The 22,947-nt window shown below is 41.3% G+C and overlaps 1 protein-coding gene across 1 annotated transcript in view; it reads right to left on the bottom strand.

Annotated features, from left to right (window-relative positions):
• Nucleotides 1-4,569: 4,569 nt before the first annotated feature.
• Nucleotides 4,570-22,947, bottom strand: part of CTDSP2 (CTD small phosphatase 2) — a 55,537-nt gene continuing 37,159 nt past the window's right edge. The window contains exons 2-8 of the mRNA XM_058165660.1: nt 20,461-20,609; nt 19,004-19,042; nt 14,919-15,020; nt 13,302-13,358; nt 11,135-11,227; nt 8,587-8,772; nt 4,570-7,371 (exon numbers count right to left, since the gene is read on the bottom strand). Coding sequence (XP_058021643.1) covers nt 7,246-7,371; nt 8,587-8,772; nt 11,135-11,227; nt 13,302-13,358; nt 14,919-15,020; nt 19,004-19,042; nt 20,461-20,609 — 752 coding nt within the window. The 3' untranslated portion in view covers nt 4,570-7,245. The remainder of the gene's footprint in view (nt 7,372-8,586; nt 8,773-11,134; nt 11,228-13,301; nt 13,359-14,918; nt 15,021-19,003; nt 19,043-20,460; nt 20,610-22,947) is intronic.

Genomic DNA, 22,947 nt, shown 5'->3' with positions numbered 1-22,947 from the left:
AGTGAGGCTGTTGAAATTCCGTGCTAGTGCCTGAAGTAGTAGTCGACTTGCTGTTGTTGTTGTTGTTGTTGTTGTTGTTGTTGTTGTTGTTGTTGTTCTTCTTCTTCTTCTTCTTCTTCTTCTTCTTCTTCTTCTTCTTCTTCTTCTTCTTCTTCTTCTTCTTCTTCTTCTTCTTCTTCTTCTCCTCCTCCTCCTCCTCCTCCTCCTCCTCCTCCTCCTCCTCCTCCTCCTGCTGCTGCTGCTGCGTCAAACTTTAAACTGCCAGAATGAAGCCATCTTCTTGACTTATTTTTGCCCAAAAATAAGTAACTATCAGGTAGTTTCAGGTAGTAGCTGATATACCAGCAGATGGGCCAGGCTCTGTGTCACTCCACATTCACATAATGTGTTGTTATCTATTAAGAGTCTCCACTTGAGCATATTACTTGAGCATATTACTCCACTTGAGCATATTGAGGACCCAGATTGTTGGGGGCAATAAGTTGACTTTGTATATAAATATACAAATAGGATGAAGACTATTGCTAACATAGTGTAAGCCGCCCTGAGTCTTCGGAGAAATAATAATAATAATAATAATAATAATAATAATAATAATAATAATAATAATAATAATAATAACAACAATAACAATAACAACAACAACAACAACACTTAGGCACTCCAACTCTCAACCCATTCAACTCCCTTATACTACTATACTCCAAGTAGTATAAGGCAGGTCAGATCCTTCAGCCATATCCTCCTTTAATGTTACTCCTTGCTCAATGGTCTCCTTCCTCCATCTTTTAATTCAATTTTGTTCTTGTGCATACCCTCAAGAATGTTTGTTCTTGCCATAAAGCTGTTCCTAGAACTGAGTCAGCATGTTAGGAGCATACAGTATGTCAGTTCAGAGGATGTCCAGAACCATTCTCTTGCTTAGTTCTCTCGGCATCTGCTGCTACTTCTCTCCTGGTCTTTGGTGGGGCAATGCCGGCAAAAGCATATATTTTATCAGTTGGTGTAGGTTTGAGACAACCTGTCACTAAGCATACTGCTTCATTGACCATCAACTTATTTCACGTGTGCAGATCATGTGGCCCACACTGGAGGGGCATACTCTGCTGCAGAGACGTTGAAGGCCAAAGCTGATGTGCCCAGCGTAGATGGTTGAGCATCCCATGTGTAGTTTATCAATTGGAGGCTGATTGGGGAGAAACCAACTGCAGCCCAGTCCTATCATGAGTGAGGGGCTGATTGTCAGGACTGTCCAGGCACAAGGATTTTCTACCTTCTCCTTGATGGGGTTACACCTCCCTGGTCAGGAATGGTGCACAACTTGGGGGCTCTCCCATACTCACAGCTTCTGCTTGAAGAGCAGGTAGCTGCTGTGGCCAAGAGGGTGTTTACACAACTCCATCTAGTGCATCAGTTGCATCCTTTCCTGGATCACTTAACTCACACCGTGTCATCTCTTGGCTCAATTATTGCAACATGCTCTACATGGGGCTGCCTTTGAAGACCACGCTGAACTGATCCACAACACAGTGCTACAAGCAGTGATATTGCCTCAGCCTGCTGACATCTTTCTGCTCCTTGAACAAGACTGATTGCCTGTGTTTCCAGGTGCAGCTCAAGGTGCTGGTTATTACCTACAAAAACCATGGTCTTCTTTGGTTTCTGCTTGCGTAATATGACCCTGTAGGGTGGCTCATTCCAAGTATGTTGTATTTCAGGAACCAGGAAGGCTGACTTGCCCTTTAGAATAGAGCTCCCATCAGTGGTGGGTTTCAAATTTTTTTACTACCAGTTCTGTGGGGATGTGGTTTGGTGGGCGTGGCAGGGGAAGATTACAGCAAAATCCCCATTTCCTCCTGATCAGCTGGGACTTGGGAGGCAAGGAATAGATGGGGGCGGGGCCAGTCAGAATTTTTACTACGGGTTCTCCGAACTACTCAAAAATTCCGTTACCGGTTCTCCAGAACTGGTCAGAACCTGCTGAAACCCCCCTCTAGCCCCCACCCTAGATCCATATGACCCTCTTCCTGAAGACTTTCTGGAAGGCCTGGAAAACCTGGTTATTTACCTAGGACTTTGGATAGGGTGGATGGGATTCTGGTTTGTAATATTTTTTTATATTGGTTATTTGGACTGCCACATTACACTTATTTTGCAATTAGTTTTGTACACGTGTGAGATAATTTTTCATATTTTGTTGGTTTTAATGTTGCTCCTAGAATCAGACAGCATTCAAACTGAATGGATGAATAAACCAGGTGCTGGTGTCTTCCTCTCTCCCTGCACCTAGCTTATTTAAGATATTAAGAGAAGCTGAGTATCCTTAGCCTGAGTCAAATGCAGTTCTCCAGGTCTCTTAGCTATGGGTTGTTACTGGTTCACTCCAGATCAGAGGGGAGGCTCTGCCCACCGGGCCGGACGCTTCTGTGCATGCACAGAAGTGTCATGTGCACACAAGCATGCACACGGCCACAAGCAAATCAGTAGCAATGGGTTTTGAAACCCACCCCTGCCACTCAGCTCATCAAACTGGTTAATGTATTGCTTGCCCCATCCAGCTCTGCCTCACAACTGAAAAACTAAGTGAACTCAAATCATATGAAATCACCCCCCTTCCTTTTGATGGACACCCAGCCCCCCCACAAATCTCTTCTCCCAGGGTCTGGTTCTACTCTACTCTGCAATGAGGGTACCAATAAAGTTCAACTTAATAATTTGGATTACGAGTGTGAAAGTCTCTTTCTGAACCAGCTACTTCTAAAACCACTGCAATGGAAAAAGAGCCTCATGCCCAACACTCTTCAGGATCTCTTTTGGCAGAAGTTAAGGATATAAAACATAGAAACGACGAAGAGCAAATTCCTGATTTTTATTTCTGGGTCTTTGCAGGGTGATGCTTATTTGTTTGGCTCCCGTTCAAACCAGGTAGAGTCCATCAATGCTTAGATCAGGCCTCCAACCTTGGTCCCTTTAAGACTTGTGGACTTCAACTCCCAGAGTTCCTCAGCCAGCTTTGCTGGCTGAGGGATTCTGGGAGTTGAAGTCCACAAGTCTTAAAGGGACCAAGGTTGGAGACCCCTGGCTTAGATGGTTCATAAAGGTTGTCTGAAGGTTCCTCACAACTTCAAAGGATGAAGAGTTATGGGAGCAAGGCTTCCAAACCCTGACACATAATTGAAAAGCCAGGAGGCATGTCTTAAATGTCCCTACTCTCCCTCCCCAGTCCAAATGCTGGCCAATTAATTGGTTGGGCAAACAGGGACTGTCAGATGTATCTGAAGAATGCTAGGTTGGAAAATAGAAAACAGGCCCTCTACATCCAGTATCATCTGGCTGCAATGCAGAAATATACCTATGTTTTATTTATAAATCAACAATTATTAGATGACTTTGAAACGGAGTTTAACATAATTGTACTTGGCTTTCAGTTAGGATTGGCAGCTGTTATTATGCAAATTGATTCTTCGGAGAGAAAAAAAAATCAAAAGCAATTTTTGCATGGGGTTTTTAAAACATACATCCGTTGCCTGATGCTGCAGTCACTCCGAGAATCAGCCTTTTTGTGCAGCTTTCTGCATTTCTCCACTGAATACCGTAAAGGATATTTAGTGTTCTAGACTGGGGTCTCCAACCTTGGTCCCTTTAAGACTTGTGGACTGGCTGAGGAACTCTGGGAGTTGAAGTCCACAAGTCTTAAAGGGACCAAGGTTGGAGACCCCTGTTTTAGACTTACCTGCGCAGCTACAAAACCTTTATTGTTTTTTTCCCCCTCAGAGAGCTGCCCACTCAAACACTTAAATGAAAAGACACGGTTTGATCTCTTTTTCTTTCTTTAATTGCAGTTAATACAAAGATTCCAAAAATAGAAAGAGTTCATAATGGCAGCAAGTGCCAGCTTCAAGTTTTGGGATTTTTTTTTCAATTAAAACATTTAAAACAAAAAAAAAAACAACCAAAAAAAAAACACAACCCAGCAAGTGAGGACATGTGATACATTTGTACAGTTTAATGAGGAGAAGGGAGAGGAGAAGGGAAAGCTGGAGGCTTTTTTCTTCAAAAGCCAACAGCTTCCATTTCTTGTATAAAATGAGAGCACCAAACAAGACTGTGATGTAAAAGAGGTACCATAAACAAGCGTGGGTAGATTTATGTGTGTATGTCTCTTTAGTGTAGTCAGTACATGGGGCAGCCATTAAAGGCATGGCCCTGGTAAAGTGCTGGGGCCACTTCTTGGCTGGAGTTCTACCCTCATTAACCATAGTTCAATCAAGGCACAATCCCAACATGGTAGTTTGGACCCAGGAATCCTTATGGCTCTAAAACATGATTTACAATCTTGACCCAAGAGTGGGAATGAGCATTTATGGGCAACATGGCAGGCGGCTGCTACATACTCAAGTGCTACGATCACTGTTTTTCCCTCCTTGCAGGATTGTCCAATGGGATTCATCACCACGTCCACGTGACTTTCAGCAACCCATTTCTTTCCCCAACTTGGTAAAACCAAACGCCACCCACCCCCTCCCCCAAAACTGCCTCTTTTCAGATCCCTCCACGCCAGGACTGCGATGTTGCCCACTGCAATTTAGAGAGGAGAATATATGGGTTGCCTTCTTCTGTAATCCCACCCTCTTTAAGGCTTAAAAAAAGTGATTTCTGCAGCAAATGTAGATTAGAGCATAGTGGACTACAATCCCCAGCATCCCTCACCTATGACCATACTGGCTAAGGTTACTGGGAACTGGTTTTTTTTTTTTTTTTTCTTTTTTCCCTTCAGGGGGCAGCATCTAACCTCAGTCCAACAAAGGACTAGAAACCTGTTTCATCTTGAAGAAAGGGCTGGGGCAGCTGCTGGCATGAGAGGGAGGAAGGAAGAGAGAGGCAATTGGTCTTCGGCTGATACAAAGCAAGAACAAAGCTGTGAGAATAGGAAGGGAAAACAAAAAGGGTTTGTTCTTTCCAACATTCATTAACTTTGCAAAGTTTTAACGGCTTGTGTGCGTAAGCAGCTGCTGGCTGAACTGCAAGGGAGGGAAAGAACTTCCTTGTTGGTGCCTGAAATTGGAAACCTATCCCCCCCACCCTCCTGCCCTCCCCCAAACATAGGAATCAAGACCTTCAGCAAGGGAGACCAAACAGGACCAGAAAAATGAAGCCAGGGAAAAATTGGAGGGCAGGGCCCATTCCGCTCGAGAATTGACTGAAGTTTGACTAAGTGTGCACACACAGACAGTCTCAGGGCTCCACTGACAACCGATCAGCAGACTTAAAGCAAGGATGAAAATATCAAGTAGTGTGTTGGTCAGGGTAATAGCTGGCTGGTCGACCAACAGCAGAGGTCAATGCTTTGGTCCTGAGGTGATGAGATGACCTGCAACTTATCCGCCACCCCTTAACCAATAAGGCAGCACCATTTTTATTTTATTTTTAAAAAGAGCCTCATGGACTCTATCACCCACCCTGCTCTTTGCTACCAGCCCTACAATGGCTAAACACAGATTAGATTCTCGTGCAATATATTGCTGATGGTTTGGGGGGACGGGGGGGAGAGAAAAAAGCAAGCCGGCACTGTTGATCCATTTGGTTTCCTTTGCTCCCAGTGGCACTTGAGAAACACATGTTCACAGTATGTCAGGCACAGTTCGAAAGGAAACGGACCTTAACCCTAGGAAGAACGAAACCAATGTCCACCGGGCGACTCCCTGCGATATAAATATTAACAAACTCTCCAACTACTTTTGGTTGCTTGGAGCTGAAACAAGTTTGAGAATGCATTGGTGGGGGGGGGGGAAGAGCGGGAATTGGAGAGGCCACACCAAAAGAGGCACAGTTGCTTGCTGCCAAGCAGCTGCAGCACAGAGGCAGTGAGGCAGTTAAGGCAAATGACATACGAAGCAGGCTTGTGCGTACGTGGGAAGTCTCCTAGCTTCTAACATTCATTCCCCAACTCATTGTCACCATCTAAGGGGGACCAAGGGTGGTAATATTATAACGATGGAACCTAGAGCAAATCCTGAGTGGGAAGTTATGCCTTCAGCGTCATCAAGCAAGGTAAAGCCACCAGGGGACGACCATCAGAATCCTTCCATCTTCCAGGCAATCATTCACACACTGAAAGTCAGTGAAAGAACTGGGTCGCGGATAGGCACCCTAATGACCTGGCAGCCTCTTAACTGGGTGCCCTTTAAGGCAATGAAGTCACTTCCTTCACCCACCCACCCCAAAGAAACAGATCAAAGCTGGAGTGCAGGGATGCTTTATCTTTGAGCGAATAAGGAATGTGGCATTGGTGGGGCTGGCTAGCTTTGTCCTCCTCACTAATGCTATGTGTTACTAGTGTTTGGGGGGGAGGGTGTTTGCTGCAAAGGATTTTCTAAGTCCAGGGGTCTCACCTTTCATCAGAGGCAAAACACAACTGCAAGACAGAATGTTAAAACACACACACACACACACACACACACACACACACACACACACACACGCACACGAGAGGAAGGGTTTCTCAAAGCCAGCAGGGCGATGAGGCCAGGAACCAGAGGTTGTGAAGCAAAGGTAGCTTCGCAAAACAGGCAAAGAAAGCAACAACTTCAAAACAACCCAGAAAGATCTTATATCAGAAGATCAGGCAAGAACAGAAATATCTGAGCGCGTAGAGGCGGCCATCCTGACTCCCAGCCAAGAGATGAGAAGTCTCCACATATTTTCGCCTGGGGGCTGTGTAAGAAGCACTGCCAAGAATATGTAAAAGCAAGTGAGGAGGATGTACCTTTTAAAGAATCCATCCAAAACATTTGGCATTGCCTTGGGGAGGGAGGGAGGGAGGGAGGGAGGGAGGGAGGGAAGGAGGGAGGGAAGGAAGGAAGGAAGGAAGGAAGGAAGGAAGGAAGGAAGGAAGGAAGGAAGGAAGGAAGGAAGGAAGGAAGGAAGGGAATCAATCCCCTAAAGGTTGGGGTGGAGTGCATAGATACTAGCACTATTGGGAATGGGGTGGGGTTATTTTGGATGTCCCTGCTCTTGGTGGAAAGGCTAGAAGCTCTAGCATCCAGCCATACCCTGGTTAGAAACTGCTCTGGCATTGCACAGAAGGCAGCCAGGCAGGTTATTGCCTCCAAAGTGCTTGTATCTGCCTTGTGGCAGGGTGATGGGGAGCAATTGCACTGTTCCCTTTCCCTCCTGGCCAATACTGAAGGCACAGAGTGAAAAAAAAAAAGTAGTTTCCCCAGCGGCCACAGCACTAGGAAAATGTTAGGGTGCCCTTAGTTGGCCGAGGCTGGTGTAGACATCTTCCGCTCCACTCAACTCCTCAAACACAGGAATCAGGTTCAGCAGCTCAGTGTCTGTCATATCATCAAACCAAGACTGGACCGGCACCTACAGGGCAGTCAGAGAGATAAAGAGATGTCAATCAGAAGCAAGCAGGCAGGGAACAAGGCACTGTATTTTGAAAAAAGTAAAACAACCCTGGCAAAACTAGGATCTGAGGAGTGGGATTAAAATGTTAACAGCAATTATTTAACTCTTGGCTGCACTCCCTTTGGCCCCTGTTGGATCAAGCCAAGGCTAGTTTCTCACAGTGCTCGGGGTGTGTGTGTGTGCTAGTAAGATGGAGGTATAAACTTCCCTGCTCTTTTCCTCCTGTAATGGGTATTGGGGAACATATTGTTCCCAAGTTGTTGGGAGGCCATGTGGATATTTTTAAGGCCCACTGCCTTTGAGAGACCTGTCTTTCAGGAATTTAGTCAAGCCTTTTAAAGGCTGTCCAAGTTAGTGCCTATTAGCATATATTGTGTTAATGAATTCCACTACTTCATTTATGGATTGTGTGAATAAGTGGGGTGTTTTTCCCCCCCCTGTTTTAATTCTTCTTCCAATCCAGCTCAGCTGGATGACCCAGTGTTTTGAAAAAAAATCCCTGTCTAGTTAGAAGCGATGGGAGTTTTCCTACACCGGAGAGTGAAATCTGTGAATTGCTTGAAGTCAGTTAAATATTTCAAATATTAAACATGCCAGAGTGGCATGTTACTGGGATGAGGCCACTTTAAAAGGCAAGAAGCTAGACAGGGGCTGTAGGAACGCCAGTCAATGAGAGGGAATTAGTTGAATTATTTCTGATTATAATCTTGGTGTGTAGGATAGCATTCAGTAAACTGGGAAAGGCAGAAGGGGAGGGAGTTGAGAGAGAATTTCTCAGCTATCTCTACATGAAGACGAGAAAGTCTTGCAATGATAAGGTGAAAAAGAAGACCAGCATCTGCCTCCACATTGTTCCTATAAATCTCTGGCTAGGGATCTGAGAAGATACATGTGCCCCATTCTGTCACTGAAGGGACTGCCACTCCCAAAGCAGACCATCCGTCATTTGTGTTCGGCTCAAGAAAGCAAACGTCACAATAAACATCAAGGGTTTAGAAGTAAGGGAACAACAACGCTTAAAGGTGCTATTGATTTTTTTAAAAAATGCTTTCCCCAAACCGGATTAAAAAGGTTTTTTTAGCCACATGACCTATCAAAATCAGAACTACAAATTAATCCACAATCCCACTCCTTAGCCATCATTTATGGAAGGTTAGAGAGTAAAAAGCCCACCGCATTCTCTGGATGGAAGATGTAGGATGCTGGAGAATTATCCAGGATCAGGGTTTTGCGCAGATCACGGCCCAGCCGGCTGAGATCCTTCACGTAACATCCCTGATGGAACACGCACGACTCCCGGAAGAGACGGGCCCGGAAGACTCCACACTTGTCCAGAAGGTCAGTCACTGGGTCAGCATACTAGCCAGAAGGAGAGAAAAAGAGATGAGGGGACTGCTTTGTGAGTAGAAACAAAACAATTACAATGAAACGACCCACCAGCCTGAATATTATGCCTCTGGGACCAGGTCCCATAAAAGCAGAATTTGTTACTTGGCACTGATTCTTTTAAGTGAACTTTTGTGGAATTGGCTATCCTTCCTTCCTTCCTTCCTTTCTCTTTCTTTCTTTCTCTCTGTCTCTCTCTCCCCCCTCCCGTGTGTGTGTGTGTGTGTGTGTGTGTGTGTGTGTGTACAGTGGTGGGATTCAAGTAATTGAACAACCGGTTATCTTCTCTGTCCTAATGATTTCTTCTCAGATATATATATATATATATCTCAAAGTTGCCTGGTGCTATAATGAGAAGAATTTGTCACTTAAATTTTGTGATGTTGGTATGAGGTAATTATAGATTTGCAGTGAGTTTAAATTCTTATTAATAACTGACCACAGAAGGTCAGTTCTCTATAATGAGAAGAATTTGTCACTTAAATTTTGTGATGTTGGTATGAGGTAATTATATTGTATATAGATATTTTGTATTGTATATAGATTGTATATAGATAGTTAGTATTCTTCCAATACACACACACACAATATATATATGTTGGAAGAATACTATCTATCTACAATCTATCTATATACAATCAATCTATATATTATAAATATATCTATCTATCTATTCAATCTATCATCTCCCATTTTTATAAATCACTCAAGATGGTGAACATAGCTAATACTCCTTTTCCACCTGTTTTCCCCTATGTGAGGTAAGGTGGGCTGGGCTGATATATATATATATAGTGTGAGTCTGTGCAGAACCTTCTGTGGTCAGTTATTAATAAGAATTTAAACTCACTGCAAATCTATAATTACGTCATACCAACATCACAAAATTTAAGTGACAAATTCTTCTCATTATAGCACCAGGCAACTTTGAAAGCATAGTAGACCAGCCACATGCCCGGCAAAGCTATCTGGAACCCACTCACCTTAGCTAAGCTGGCAGTGAAGAGCACACATTCAAACAGCTCCCCCATTCGCCTCAGGAATTCATCTACAAATGGCCGCTTCAGCACATACACCTAGAGATTAACAGAAAGGTGAGGAGATGGTACATAAAGTACTTGCTTATATCTGCAGTGTGCTTCAGAACTGGAATAGTTGAAGGTCAGGCTTAATTCCAGTGTTGCCAAAATATGCAAAGCATGGCAAATATTTTAAGGGTGAAGTGGAAGGTGGAAAAGAGTTGGCAGAATGCTTCTCCAACTCATAACCCTTTTTTGTATAATTTTTATTAAACATTTCCTTAAAAGAAGATAAAAACTAATGCAAATTAATATGTGAGAAAAACATAAGAAAAAATTAAAGAAAACACTAAAAATGCAAGAAAGGAAATAAAAGAAAAATAGAAAAAGAAATAATACAAAGAAATAATACAAAGAAATAATGTCCAATCTTCTTTACAACAGTTATAAGTCCAATTATTAATTTACCTCTTACTTTTAAGGTTACCATATAGCTCTTTCTTTCTTTCTCTCTGTCTCTCTCTCCCCCTCCCGTGTGTGTGTGTGTGTGTGTGTGTGTACAGTGGTGGGATTCAAGTAATTGAACAACCGGTTCTCTTCTCTGCCCTAATGATTTCTTCTCAGATATATATATATATATATCTCAAAGTTGCCTGGTGCTATAATGAGAAGAATTTGTCACTTAAATTTTGTGATGTTGGTATGAGGTAATTATAGATTTGCAGTGAGTTTAAATTCTTATTAATAACTGACCACAGAAGGTCAGTTCTCTATAATGAGAAGAATTTGTCACTTAAATTTTGTGATGTTGGTATGAGGTAATTATATTGTATATAGATATTTTGTATTGTATATAGATTGTATATAGATAGTTAGTATTCTTCCAATACACACACACACCACACAATATATATATATGTTGGAAGAATACTATCTATCTACAATCTATCTATCTACAATCAATCTATATATTATAAATATATCTATCTATCTATTCAATCTATCATCTCCCATTTTTATAAATCACTCAAGATGATGAACATAGCTAATACTCCTTTTCCACCTATTTTCCCCTATGTGAGGTAAGGTGGGCTGGGCTGAGAGAAATATATATATATATATATATAGTGTGAGTCTGTGCAGAACCTTCTGTGGTCAGTTATTAATAAGAATTTAAACTCACTGCAAATCTATAATTACGTCATACCAACATCACAAAATTTAAGTGACAAATTCTTCTCATTATAGCACCAGGCAACTTTGAAAGCATAGTAGACCAGCCACATGCCCGGCAAAGCTATCTGGAACCCACTCACCTTAGCTAAGCTGGCAGTGAAGAGCACACATTCAAACAGCTCCCCCATTCGCCTCAGGAATTCATCTACAAATGGCCGCTTCAGCACATACACCTAGAGATTAACAGAAAGGTGAGGAGATGGTACATAAAGTACTTGCTTATATCTGCAGTGTGCTTCAGAACTGGAATAGTTGAAGGTCAGGCTTAATTCCAGTGTTGCCAAAATATGCAAAGCATGGCAAATATTTTAAGGGTGAAGTGGAAGGTGGAAAAGAGTTGGCAGAATGCTTCTCCAACTCATAACCCTTTTTTGTATAATTTTTATTAAACATTTCCTTAAAAGAAGATAAAAACTAATGCAAATTAATATGTGAGAAAAACATAAGAAGAAATTAAAGAAAACACTAAAAATGCAAGAAAGGAAATGAAAGAAAAATAGAAAAAGAAATAATACAAAGAAATAATGTCCAATCTTCTTTACAACAGTTATAAGTCCAATTATTAATTTACCTCTTACTTTTAAGGTTACCATATAGCTCTTTTATTTCTACAATCTCTTATGTCTAATCAACAAATCCATAAATCATAAGCTTGTTTTTTTTCTGTTTCAGGCAAAAAGCCTATAAAGGGGTTTCCAGACCGCAATAAATGCAGATATTGTCTTTTTTCTTGTCAGAGATCCAACCCATAACTCTCGTGTCATAATTTATCCCACCACTCACTCTTCCCTTCATTACCTGGCCTTCTTTTATCCCTCAGGGTCTGACACATAAGGGCAAGTCACGTAGGGAGTATAACAGCATTTCCAGACTCTATTCATATTATTATTTGGCAAGCATCCAGTTACAGAGATCTGCGTTTGCTCAATAAAATGAATGAAGGGTAGGGGAAAACTTTAGCAGGACTGGAAATCTAATTTTGCAAACATGGTAAGTGATCTCAGCCTAAGTTTCTGGAACGGCTGCATCCACTACCCCCACCCCCCCAAATTCTGGGAATTGCATTCCCAATGCATCTTGAAAATACCGATGTTTTGGAAGGTTGCCTTAGACATCCAGTGTCTGATCATCTCAGAGGTGAGAAGCTCCTGGAGGAAATGTAGAATATAAATCTAACAAATAAAATATGAAGGGAAGGGAAGAAGGGCAAACCGCTATGATGGAACTTCATACTGGTACCTCCTCAGTGGCACCAATGAAAACCAGATGATGAACGGGTTGAGGTATCAGCCTTTGACAGGTAGACCTCAGTTCAAGTCTCTGCTCAGCTGTTACACTCAACAGAAGACACCATATTTTAATCTAAGGTATCTCACAGGATTTTTCTATAAAGATAAAAAAGACGGGAAGGACCAACTACGCTATCCCAAATTCCTTGGAAGAGGAAATATATAATTTGAACAGGAAGCATGCATCATATAATTATATTTACTCTTGGAACAAAGCAGATATGCTATCAAAGGTACATTCAAATTACTGCTTTATAATCTGCTGTATTCTCTCTATAAAGGACATTCCCCAAAAGAAGCAAGGGGACAAGTTGCTGGATGATGTTGAGTAAAGGTACCTTTACTTATTTGAAAGAGGGTGGTTCCTTGCTGTACTTCTTATTAAGAAGCTGTGCCAACTGGCTAGCTCGTGAAATCTGCAGAATTTTTTAATTTACTTTTCCAGCCTTTGCTACAGCCCACCATTTTAAAATCTGCCAAGTCCATTGTAAGAACACTTTCTCTTGTTGATAGGTAAGGGGTAGCTACTTTATCAGAAACCAACTGCAGGATTATGTAGCTACTATTTCAGACATTTTAGGGAGCAGAAAACTGAAACAAATGTAGATTTGTCTCAACAGTCCTTGGTGGTCTCTGCCATTCTTCACCTGGTGATTTTCCTCTGTGAAAGCTCCTGTTGTTGCATCATCCAATTAGGGAGGTCACTATAGCGGAACATCATTCCTATGTTGCAAGAAGCCGCCTCCTGAAACAAGTAATCAAGAATAGGCCGTGTTGCCTGGTAACAGCCTATCCTGGATTACTTGAACCAGGCTGAGGCCTTCACCGCAGGCCTTCCTCCTCTTCTCTTTTGCAGGTGGTCTTGGCTAAGAGAAGAGGCCCAAATGCACACTTGGTGCCAGAAGCAAAATATCGCCAAACCCATCCAACTCCCAACTGTGAAGAGCAAGTGGCTTACCTCATGAGTTGTTCCCTCTATCTCAACCGGCACAATGAAGTCAGCGTTGTTGATTGGCTGAGAATTTTGTTAAAAGGAACAAGTTAATTTGGCAAACAAACCTTGCACTATTCTCCCACCCCCACCCTAGCAGGACCCCCCTCCCAAATTTTCTGTCTAAAGGCAGCTCCTGACATCTTTCCAGGATTTTTAAATGACGTTATTTAATAGGCTCTGCTTCCATTTCCATTGCAAGATTCTGCATTTTGTCTCATTTTTTTAAAAAAAAATTATCTTAAATGCCTGAAGCAATATATATCAAAAAACTAAATTCCTGATGGATCAGGCATCTTTTAGTCATACTAATTCTAACTTCTGACAGATTCTTCCCATTTGCTGATGGGAGCCACCAACACAAATTCATTATTATATAATTCAGTGTTCCTTAACCTCAGTGAATTTAAGATGCATGGATTTCAATTTACAGAATTTCACAGCCAGCATGGTGGCGGGGGAATTCTGGGTGTTGCAAGTCCACATATCTTAAATTGCTGAGATTAAGAAATACTGACCAAAAATAAGCAACACAGTCCCTCCACTAAGAAACTCTGAATTCATAAGATGTAAAATTGTTCCTACTACTTGGGGCTTAGAGATGTAGTTGTAGTGATGGAATAAATTTTGATCTTCTTTGGTAAGATCATCACTCTTTCCAAGGGCAGAACATATATGAAGAGATGTGCTGAACAATTAGTCCTTTTAATATCAAACAGGGGTGTCAAACTTGATTTCATTGAGGGCCGTATTAGGATTGTGTTTGACCTCGGTGGGCAGCGGGGGCGGGGCGTGGCCAGCTCGATGTCACTCATCAAAGCTCTGTTTTCAGCCGCAATGGCCTCCTGCAGCTCTCTGCCAGTGAAGATGGAGGCCTCCCCAAGTTCTATTTTCGCTGGCAGAGGGTTGCAGGAGACAGTTGCAGCTGAAAACGGAGCCTGGGAGGGCCGCGACTCCATTTTCACTGGCAGAGGCACCGTGGGCTGGTCCTTCGTTGTTGCTCAGTGACCATTTGAAGTTACAAAGGATCTACCTTGGGGCTACTTATAAACAGGATTCAAAGCTCCAATGGCCAGCCACCCCTTCCCCCGATGTGCTCACATGGCCAAACTTTGGGTGCTTGGTAACACGGCTGAATTCAGAGTGGTTTGCAGCATCCTGCGATCACAAGACCACATTTTACTACCATTTTGCAGAAAATCGGCACTTCCGGGTTTTGGGCAAACTTGTGCCCATAGCAAACCATTATTTTGTTTACCAATGCAATGTTCACTTAACAACCGATTTACTTAACGGCTGCTGCAAAAAAGGTCATAGAATCGCACCATGGGCCAATCACGTGACCAACCCATTTTGCAATCATTACAACTCATGATCGTGATGAGCAGACTCCATTAGAATCATAAATTCAAAGACTACCTGCATATTAGCCAATATATCTGAAAGGCATCAAACAGGAGGAGAAAATTTAAATCAGATGTTCCCTCTTCATTCCCCTGATCTAGCAAGCCCTCCGGGTCTTCTTGTACTTGTTTGTCCATTATGCAACAATACAGAAAACAGGGAGCTACTTGAGGGTTTCACCTTGAAGGAACTGTGCACTAAGGTCTCATCCAGGTCAATCACCACACATATTCGACCCTGGTCTTGTTGAGTCACCTCAGGGAGAAGGCATGTTCCAGGAATCTAGAAAAAGAAACGTGAGAGCTTAGCTTCCGCTAGCTGCAAGAACCACATTTTGTGATATGCGTGGTATCCTGTTTTAATTCTACAAGTTTCGTATTGGAACTTTTATCTTAAAGGTAAATAAGATAAAGATAAAGAACTTTTATCTTAAAGCTAGTCGTTGCCGACTCTAGGGGGCGGTGCTCATCTCCGTTACAAAGCCCAAGACCCAACGCTGTCCAAAGACGTCTCCTGGTGGTCATGCGGCTGGCATGACTCAACGCCAAAGGCGCATGGAACGCTGTTACCTTCTCACCAAAGGTGGTCCCTATTTTTTCTACTTGCATTTTTACGTGCTTTCAAAACTGCTAGGTTGGCAGAAGCTGGGACAAGTAACGGGAGCTCACCCCGTTACACAGCAGCACTAGGGATTCGAACCGCTGAGCTGCCGACCTTTCGATTGACAAGCTCAACGTCCTAGCCCCTAAGCCACCGCGTCCCCTTTTATCTTACAGCTATGCAAAAATGCAGGAACATAGCAACTGTCAGCAACTCTTTCAATTCAACATCAAGCTGCAATTGCCTGGAACAGATGCAGCTGCTTTAAGGAACTACTTGAAAATGTTACCCAAGCCCTGTCTCATGCATCATATCCCGTTTCCCTTTCAATCTAAATTCCTGCCCTGCTCTGCTTTATATGCCATGCATTCCCAAATGCTTCTGGGCAGCTTACCAAAAAAAAAAAAATTGACGCTTTTGTGAAGCACATTTAACAAGCTTCATGCAGTTATATTAACAAGTACCATATTTTGCCATTTGGAAAGTTCTTGTTTCAGCAACTATTTCACCCTGGGAGGAGGTTTTGAAGTATTTCTATAAGGACTACCAGATTCTGTAACAGCTTTGTTCCCTATGCCATCCATCTGGTGAACTCGTAAGATTCGTTTTCCTCACCATGTATATGTACAACTAGACTGTGTGGTTTCTCTGTGTCATATAATATATGTGGGTATATGCACAATTTTGTATTTCTTTATTTATTTAGTCATGTTTATGTAGTACAGGGGTCTCCAACCTTGGTCCCTTTAAGACTTGTGGACTTCAACTCCCAGAGTCCCTCAGCCAGCTTTGCTGGCTGAGGGACTCTGGGAGTTGAAGTCCACAAGTCTTAAAGGGACCAAGGTTGGAGACCCCTGATGTAGTGTAGATGGTGACCCTTTGGGAACTGTATGCAACAAAATTTCATTTTAATGTATGCCGATTAGTATACATTTGAAGTGACAATAAAGTTATTCTAAGTCTGTTTGCAGAGAAAAAAAAGCATGGCCAAAGAAACAACCACCCTTAAGCCTAATATTTAAAATGTGCATATCATCTCAGGTTTTAGACCTCTAGAGACCCTTAACCCCCACAATAAAGATACAAGTCTTCTTGACTTATAACCATTCAATTAGCCCTGTTTGAAATGATGATGGTGTTGACAAAAGATTTACAACTGGCCCTTACAGCACTAATAACTGCTGCCATATCCTCCGTCCCGTGATCAAAATTTAGGCGCTTGGCAAAAGCCTTTCATTTATGATAGCTGCAGCATCCCAGGGTCATGTGATCACCATTTGAGACCTTCACAGCTGATTTCTCAGAAACAAAATCAATGGGCCTCTGGTGGCTCAGACTGGTAAGACAGTCTGTTATTAACACAGCTGCTTGCAATTACTGCAGGTTCAAGTCCCACCAGGCCCAAGGTTGACTCAGCCTTCCATCCTTTATAAGGTAGGTAAAATGAGGACGCAGATTGTTGGGGGCAATAAGTTGACTTTGTATATAATATACAAATGGATGAAGACTATTGCTAATATAGTGTAAGCCGCCCTGAGTCTTCGGAGAAGGGCGGGATATAAATGCAAATTTTAAAAAAAAGCAGAGAATGTTGCAAGTCGTGGTCATCGGATTTCTTGCTTAATGACCAAATTTCTTAACAACAAATTTTCTGGTCTTAAGTCAAGGATTACCTGTATCTCAGAAATGCTTTTCTTACCGTTAACTAACAGATCTATTTTTAATCTACAATTATTTTTAACGCAGGAGTACAATATTTTAGACTAAGGATGTACCATTGTCCAATTAAGTTTCAATTCTTTTTTTCTAAAACTTTCTAAAAGCAAAGGGATTTCCATTATGTATTCTTTCAGACAAGTACATTTCAGAATTTGGTCAAAGCCAGTTATGAATAGGTGAATATGCCTTGAATTTGCATACTGTGTTGACATATTAAAATTTTCTACAGCAAGCATTAGATCCCTTTTCAAAGTAATTACTTCCATTTAGAGTTCAGAGAGTACATTTATTTTATTTTTTAAAAAATAAGCCTACTTTTGTGCCATAAGTTTGTGCCATAAGGGCCTCTGGTGGCTCAACGGACTAAGTCTGTCTGTTATTAACAGCAGCTGCTTGCAATTACTGCACGTTCAAGTCCCACCAGGCCCAAGGTTGACTCAGCCTTCCATCCTTTATAAGGTAGGTAAAATGAGGACCCAGATTGTTGGGGGCAATAAAAAAGTTGACTTTGTATATAATATACAAATGGATGAAGACTATTGCTTAACACACTGTAAGCCGCCCTGAGTCTTCGGAGAAGGGCGGGATATAAATTCAAATAAAAAAATAAAAATAAGTTGACCTATAAATGCAGCCACGGATATTAAGTAGGTGTTTTTATTTAGATTTTACCTGTCTTGTTTTTATCATTGAAATATATTTTTCTGTTTATACCATATTTTATTTATTAATTATAATAAAATACAGTATAAACAGAAAAATACATTTCAATGATTCATATATTATACTCTTATTAATGTTTTATGACCTCTGCTCTCAACACCATTTGCTGCCAAACTGGTCTACAATTTAGGAAAGAAATATACACAGAGCCTGTGGGAACCCTGTCCCACGTTTCTGTTCACTATAATATTTCTCCTAACACTCAACAGAAACTTGCACATTTTCAGGCAAACAGGGAACAACTTTTCTCTTTATTGCCCCATCATTCTTCATTATAGCATTTTTTAAGCTCCAGGGAAAACTTGTCTCTATTTATTTGACAGACAGCTATATTTTCCAGGAGCAATTTACATGTTGATCCATGTTGCTGGCATGTGGGAGGACACCTCTACGAACCAGAGAAAGGGAGTGCGTATACACACCAAAGAAGGAGCAGCAGTTTGCATTCAAGAATATGTTCTGCAAAACTCCTAAATTGTTGAGTTGGGAAAACACTGCCACGAGATATCCCCCAGATGTCTCCGCGACTTCATTTACACAAAACTATTGATAAACCCATGTCTGAATTCTATCATTTCTGGCTACAGAAATGGCTTGAGAATATTGACTTTCTACAATCTCTACTCTGAATGAAGAAATTCCTGCATCCCAAATGAGAAAATGGCCGTAAGTCCTGTGAATGCTCGCAGCAACTGACAGAGGAGAGTTTCACTAACACATTTGCTGTTGGTGTGAATTACACCATGCCACATTCCTGCTGGCTGAAATTTGCTCTCAACAGCAAGACAAGCTCCCATTTCACAGGAGATGAACAGAAATTTGCTTAGTCAGAGTAGGATCATTTTCCTTTGTTCACATATACAAATGTATGAGTGCGCGTACACATAGAGAGGCAAGGTTGTTACCACCAAGAGTTGGGTATATCTACTGCATTATTTTCCTTCCTTGCTGCCACACACATTATTTGGATTAACACATCAAAACTGAAGTTAATTGCCACTAAGTCTCACTGAAAATACTGGTAATATTAAACCAGCAGACACACTGAACTGTTACTCGATTCATAGTAAGCAGGACCCCAAATGCCACTGTTTGCTGCCCCTTACTGGGGATTTTCTCTCAAAGGGGAACTCCCTACGCCTGCCATTTATTTCCAGAGGACAAATGAAGACTTGGCTCAAGAGCAGATACAGATCTCTCTTGCCTTTAGAACAAACACATACCTGATAAAACTGGTATTGAAGACACTGCAACAGATCAGACTAAAAGGGGGGAGAAAAGAGGAGAGCAAAGATGTAGGTTTATGAGAAAGATGAGACTGTGATACTATTCTTCGGGGATTTCAGCAAAGCCTCTGTCAAGGAACAGCGTTGCAAAGGCTGGCTTCACACATTACTATACATATTTCTCACCCAGAACAGCCATGGCACATGAAGAAAAGGGTAGCCGAGGGACTCTGAAAAATTATAAGCGCTACATGCTTGAAAAGCTTAGAGGATGTTTTAGATTAACACATGAAGGGGAATTTAAGTCTGTTAATGCAGCCTCAATTTCTTTGATCGTGCTGCAGATATTTGGGGCAACAGACAAAAATCAAACAGTGCTCTTTCTTATTTACTTGCAGGCGTTTTTCAAAATAAAGAAATCACAAGCAAAATAGATACATTGCATATATCTAATTTAGTCAACCACAGGCCAAATTTAAAAAAGAAGGGAAGAGCAGATGACACATGATTTTAAGAGCTCCTGCCCACAAAAAGATTCCTCATCCTTTCTATGCATAATGAAAGTTTTTTTTTCTTTTAATAGTGGAAATTAATGTCCTCTTTTTAAAGAGGATATTCATCCACACCTCAGAGACGAGGCAACTAAACTGTGTAGTTTTAAAGAAGTGATAGATGTATACGCCATCAGCTATAATATTTAAGGTCTTTTTCTGTCTGCTTACAGAACTATAGAAGATAGAATGAAGTCCATTTCTGGATAAAACAGGTTTGCTTTTCACTGTTCTACTCTCCCGTGATTAGCTGTGGTTTCCCAACCCATGGAGTTGCCCATATGGGCAATTGCCCATATGGGCAATTTATTTCCTTGTTCTATATTATAGCACTCTCCATAGATATCACAGACTTCCACTACTGGGCATTTTCTAGATGTGTTGAGACTGCAGCTTCCAACATTCTCAAGCTTTAAATTCTGGGAATGTCAGTCCTTTACACAGTGACAAACCGTTGGGTTAGGAAAAGCTGCCCCGCTTTCCAAAACAATTCTAAAAGCAACTGCTTTCAATACAAGCAGGTATTTTCCTGCTGCAGGCAATTTTATAAAAGAACAAAAGAAAAAGCCACTGGCATTTTTCTTTTTCTTTTGGGAGCACAGGATCAAGGGTTTTTTTTTGCATAATTAAAAAAAGGGAGAGATACACAGGAGAGAAAAAATTAAAAGCAAGAAAGGACATTCAGAGACAGAATAGCAAGGTGAGGGGAAGCAGGTAGAGGTTATATTGCCTGGGGAAGCAGGTAGAGGTTATATCCTAAGGAAACCCATTTAACATTGGGAATGCCAGAATCCAGAAAGAAAAAGCAAGTAGGTAAAGAAGCTCCCAACCCCACTAGTTGCATTTGCAAACCCTCTGGGTAGATGGGTGGATTCAGCTGTCACCACACCCGCATTTCCTCACCTTGGCAATGGTGTTTGTCTCTTCCTTATGCAGCCCATGACTGTTACCAAAGGCCGTCTGCCCCACATTCTGTGCACGAAGGCAACAGAAAAGAGCCTTGAAGATGCTCCGGCCACGAGGCTTCTTCGGAGAGGATTTGGACACCAACACTACAAACAGAAGAATAGTTACAATAAGAACTTGTTGCAGGTCAGCATAATATTTCATTCCCACCTCCACCTCGAGGTAAGCATTTTTGGCAGGTTATCCTCAGGGACTTTGGATGATGACTAGTCAGAAATAATCAACTTTAAAAAAAAATCCTTTTCCACATTCTCGATTGTACTCTACATGGAGCGGGACAACAACATGGATCCATCAATACATCTCATCTGTTCTTTGCTTTAATGCTGTCAATAAGTCAATCTTTCCCCTTTAGGGAAATGACTTCATTTTGTCAGAGCTTATGAAAATAAAGAGGCTGAATCTTGCCTCCATTTTTCACAATGTTCAGGAGAAACCAGCAGGTGGCACTACAGATCCACAAATATTGACCAATCCATGCATGCTCTTCCATCAATGACACTTATGGGAAGACTGGGAAAATTTATGAAGTAAGTTACAGGTAAGTCCTTGACTTACAATTGGTCATTTAGCAACTATTTAAAGTTACAATGGACTTCCCCAGAGCTACTTACAACCCGGTTCCATATTTTTATTTCTGATTTCCAGCCAAAAAACCCCACAACCCATTGAGTTCACTGGCGTAAAAAAGGTTGTAAAATTGGGCATGGTGACGTGGAGACTCGCTTAACGAACACAATTGATGACCATAATTCTGGGTTCAATTATGGCTGTAAGTCAAGAACTGCTTGCACACGAATACAGTTGGTTGGAATTACCTAGAGGTTAAAAAAAAAAAAGAGGGGGGAGGGAGACTCCAGTAATCTGATCTAATCTAATCTGTGGCCATTGTGTCACTGCAGACAGAACATATAGAATAGAATAGAATAGAATAGAATAGAATAGAATAGAATAGAATAGAATTGAATAGAATTTTTTATTGGCCAAGTGTGATTGGGCACACAAGGAATTTGTCTTGGTGCATATGCTCTCAGTGTACATAAAAGAAAAGATACGTTCATCAAGGTATAACATTTACAACATATCCAGAAAGGATTACTAAAGATAGGGGTTGAAAAGCATGAGGTTCCCCAAGCAAGAAAATGGGACAATTTTACAGGCAGCCAATGAGAAGCAGGGAAACTCAGGAGCCATTGGACCAATTAGATACCTTAGTGCAGGACTGTAGGTTGCACTCTACAAGCTATGCAAGGCTTTCATGAGTCCATCCAGTAGGACTGGATATGAAGAGCTAAGGCATGATTATCCTGAAGTGTCCCCATTCCCCCAATCATATTTTGTTACAAGGCATTAGTCATATAAACTCATTCTTCGTACTGGATTTATCCAAGAAAGCGACCATCATTGCTGGACTTTTGAGCAAGATCCTGGAATGATTCATCCCAATGAATAGGAAAAAGCAGATCATTTCTGGACAGTGTTACGTTTAGCGAGTGTTTGTTCTTACATGCATTCTCTCACGTTTTGCTTTTAATCTGCATTTTACCCAAAGAGCTAGGAAAAATTCCATCAAAACATAGTATTGAGTGCATCTTCTCATAGCGTATGGTTTTCTAAATATATATATATATATTCTAAAGTGTATGTATATATATGTGTGTTTGTGTGTGTGTGTGTATGTGTACACACACACACACACACACACAATCACAATACTATAGAAGCAACATTAATTTTATACTTGATTTGCAAACTTCAGAGAGGTCTGTTAAGAAGACTATGTTCACATCTGCATAATAGCCTGGAAAATGCAGCTCGGCTCATCTTCCATTGGAATTCAAAAACTTAACCCCGTTTATCTGCATTCCACTACAGTAGATAAAAAGTGTTCTGCAAGACCTCCCTTACAACAAAAAGAGTTGAGCCAGGTTTTCTGAATGTAACAGCACCGCGATTTCAAAAAACAAAACAAAACAAAAACTGCACTGCGAACCATCAAATCCAAACTGTAAGTCTGACTTGTGCAGGAATGTAACCTCCATCTATACGAAAGCAACAAGGAATGAAGTGGTCCAATGGATAGTCCAAAATTCGGGAGCCCCAAAACATTTTAAAACGATCGGGACAGTTTTGACTATTCCTCCACATTACTAAAGTCCCACGAACTTTCATTTAAAGGCAAGTATTTTTTTCATACTCTTCACATGTAATACATGTGCAAAACTCTAAATACTCTGTATGATACAACACAGAAAGAAGTAACCTACTGCTTTCTGTTTCTTTGCCATCAATAAACAGGATCTCTTTAAAACAATGAAATCTCAAGTTTTAAAACTTCTGCAAAAGCTAAAGAGATATTTAGACATGCTCTCACTCTGCAAACTATGGAAGGATCTCTTAGAGGTCAGATAATCAAAGTCTTAT

Source organism: Ahaetulla prasina, chromosome 2 (genome assembly GCF_028640845.1).
Source record: "Ahaetulla prasina isolate Xishuangbanna chromosome 2, ASM2864084v1, whole genome shotgun sequence".
Lineage (NCBI taxonomy): Eukaryota > Metazoa > Chordata > Lepidosauria > Squamata > Colubridae > Ahaetulla > Ahaetulla prasina.
This window is presented reverse-complemented; position numbering and strand designations above follow the sequence as displayed.